The sequence below is a fragment of the Anneissia japonica genome, unplaced genomic scaffold (genome assembly GCF_011630105.1).
Source record: "Anneissia japonica isolate Jap-2015-1 unplaced genomic scaffold, ASM1163010v1 scaffold287799_len804019_cov200, whole genome shotgun sequence".
Taxonomy (NCBI): Eukaryota; Metazoa; Echinodermata; class Crinoidea; order Comatulida; family Comatulidae; genus Anneissia; species Anneissia japonica.
In genome coordinates this window covers 461,841-464,923 of record NW_022716884.1, presented here as the reverse complement: position 1 = coordinate 464,923, position 3,083 = coordinate 461,841, and the positions used below count along the sequence as shown (strand labels likewise).

The window sequence follows — 3,083 nt, the reverse complement described above, 5'->3', positions numbered from 1 at the left end:
GAAGGTCACTTCGTTAATATAAATTAGAAAAAGTATTGGGCCAAGAATAAAGCATATTTTGACGAAAAACTCGGAAGCGGCTAGTGAGATACAGCTTTTTGATAAAAGCTGGGGGAAAAGGGGCGTAACCACCCTTTTTTCAAACCCCCTCCCCCTCGCTTTCAAATATTTAGTCTTAAAATATGTATCTCATTAACTGCTTCCGAGTTTTTCTTCAAAATAATATGCTTTTCTTGTCTGAAAAAATCAGTTCTACAACATAAACAAATGTTTCTTTCGGAGCCTCTATTGAAGTTGTCGCTCTGCTGCTATGTCAACGCGTTTCAAAGAGTAGACCCGTAGAGAAACAAGGTATGATTGATCACAAAAATAGAGAATGTCATCATGCATGATGAGAATGTCCCATGGATAACAATAATAAGGGTTCTTGTTTATTTCAGACAGGTGATATTTAACATTCCCTTGAACAAATGAACATAGGAAGTCTTCCATTACCTCCGCTCATCAAGAATAGGTTGTATGAAGCTGGGTTTGTCATCTTCGATGATTTGAATGGGTTAAAACCATCTCAACTTTCAAGAGGTAGGTCCCTCCTAGAGGCGCCTACTCTACTACTAGGCCAGCCGCGAACTTGTGTGTACTTTTTGTGGACGAAACAAAGGCAGTCTAGGCCTTGGCGAAGGCCGGTACTCGGGTCTACCAGGCCTAGGCCCTAATGCCTATACAGTATACTGACTAGTTAAGCCTACTCTACTTATATTATAGGCCTGTACTATACAGTAGTAGCAGGCCTATAATTATAATAGGTTATCCAGCATATAAACAGTCTTTTATTATTAATTTTTTAGATTATTGATTTATTAATTAATTAAAATTTGGATAAAAGAAGTTTATGATGACGAGGCTGGCAGTTAATTTCATGTTCATAACGATAATTTTATGCTGCGTTCTCATATTTTTTAATCTTCATTAGTTGCTATGGAAACTGACAAACTTACTACAGAAAATCCAAGATTTTAACAACAGATTAGATTACTGAAAAAATAACCCAAGAAAAGTGAGCAATCAATCAATGTCAGATACTTTTTTTTTACATTTCACCTTTGCTTTATAGTAACAGTTCCCACTCAGTGGTGGCACCAGTAGGGGGAGGGGGAGTAGTCGGACAGGCCTAGACTGCCATTGTCTGAGGTCGTCAGATCATAAATAATAATTTTCCTATCCAAATATGGTTATTTGATTGCCAATCCTTGATATTGTAGTCTGAAACTGGAAGCACTATTTGCACCACACTACTAGGCCATAAAAACTCTCCCCGTGAACCCTACCTACCAGATATTTTTATTCCGGGACCCTGACTGATGCCCTAGTCAGCCCCTTGGTTTGGACCCTTGTCAGCATGTTGGCAAAAGTCTGGAGCCACCGCTACTGAAATTCATTTTATACCAACTTTTGAACTCTGTTGTGTGATAATTAGTAAAGGGATAATTAATAATAATGTTGATTTTTTTGATGACTTAATAGAATTTTTTTTCCCTGTTTTCTTTAAAAGAAATTGATTGTTCTCTAGAAGAAGCGCACGAGGTGTTGAAGACACTTGAAAATGTGACAGAAGCTCGCTTCTCATTAAAACATGGGAAGACCAGTAGCAAGACGGCTCTTGAGATTCTCCAGGAGGAGAGTAAGCTACCGAGTGTCATTACATTCTGTGAAGAGATGGATAATATGCTAGGGGGCGGTATTCCACTCGGGAAGACAACAGAAATCTGTGGTGCACCAGGTGTAGGTAAAACACAAATATGGTAATTATCTCCTTATTACAATTTTGAACATTGATGTATTGATTGATAAAATAGTGAATGTAGATGAATAATTTTTGAGGCAAAAATGATTTGATCTCAAGACCCTCTAAATAGTACGGTAGGTCACATGCTGGGAGGCCAAGCTTGTATATTCCTTCTGCTTCTCACATTAGGACACATTTTTTGCATAGAATTTAAGGTAGTATTATACCTGAGGAGACTATAGCTTTTTCTCAAAACTATTCATGGCATACATGGTTGGTTATTTCTCCATACTAATTCAGCTCTTATTTTTTGAAATGCGCTGGCGGATTACTAGCATAGCCCTAAGTTTTGCGTGGAGAATAGGCCTAGGCTAGCTAGGCCTAGGCCAAACCGATCTATTTAGGTGTGTTATAAAACAGATAATGAATGTTTTGTATTCGTACAATGGAAAGAATATTTTCATTGACTGTTCCATTCAACTCATGAAAATATTCTTCCCATTGCACTCATAAACATTCATTATTTGTGTAATGAAATTTACTTAACAATCATTCTATTTTGTATTCATACTAATAATATTGTTATAGTATTCAACTAGCTGTTGATGTACAAATCCCAGAAGAATTTGGTGGGCTTGAAGGGGAGGCGATGTATATTGATACTGAAGGGAGTTTTATGGTTGAAAGAGCATCAGAGATTGCAAAGGCTGTAGTGGAGCATTGTGGAAATGTTGCTGCAAGTCAAAACAATAATGGTAAGTGAACATGAACGAGAAGTCTGTCATGGGGTGTTATTAGTAATACTGGGGTGGATGCAAGGGGGTGCAGAGAGTGCGACCGCACCCCCCTAAAGATGGGTAGAGAGACACAGTATCCCGGCATGCTGGTCCAAACAGTGTACCGATTAGTGACAGTGTACCGAGCAGCAATGATGTACAGTACCAAGAAGCGAGACAAATTTGAAGTGACCCTTAGGGTCAAGGAATGCATCAAGTTCCATCGTTAGGTTTGATGAATACTGGCACTATCAAACAGCCACTAAATTATGATTTAAAGAATAATTTGTTAACATGTATTTATCCATTGTGTTTCTTGCTGTTGTAGTACAACTGAAGTCAATGGAAAAGTTCACAGAAGATGGTATTCTTGCTGGGATTCATTATACAAGATGCCAAGACTATATTGAACTCATTGCTTTCATCAACACCTTGCCAAAATTTCTCAGCAACCATCCTAAGGTTTGTTAAATAAATGAATCAGATTACCTGAATGTTTACCTCGCCTCGCAACATCACAC

The 3,083-nt window shown here is 38.0% G+C and overlaps 1 protein-coding gene across 2 annotated transcripts in view; it reads left to right on the top strand.

Annotated features, from left to right (window-relative positions):
- Positions 1-335: 335 nt before the first annotated feature.
- LOC117110041 (DNA repair protein RAD51 homolog 3-like) overlaps positions 336-3,083 on the top strand; it is a 7,050-nt gene continuing 4,302 nt past the window's right edge. Inside the window, exons 1-5 of one of the 2 annotated variants that reach the window (XM_033252609.1) lie at positions 336-351; positions 441-582; positions 1,553-1,802; positions 2,375-2,541; positions 2,891-3,024. In XM_033252609.1, coding sequence (XP_033108500.1) covers positions 471-582; positions 1,553-1,802; positions 2,375-2,541; positions 2,891-3,024 — 663 coding nt within the window. In that variant the 5' untranslated portion in view covers positions 336-351; positions 441-470. The other variant, XM_033252608.1, reaches the window with a different exon arrangement.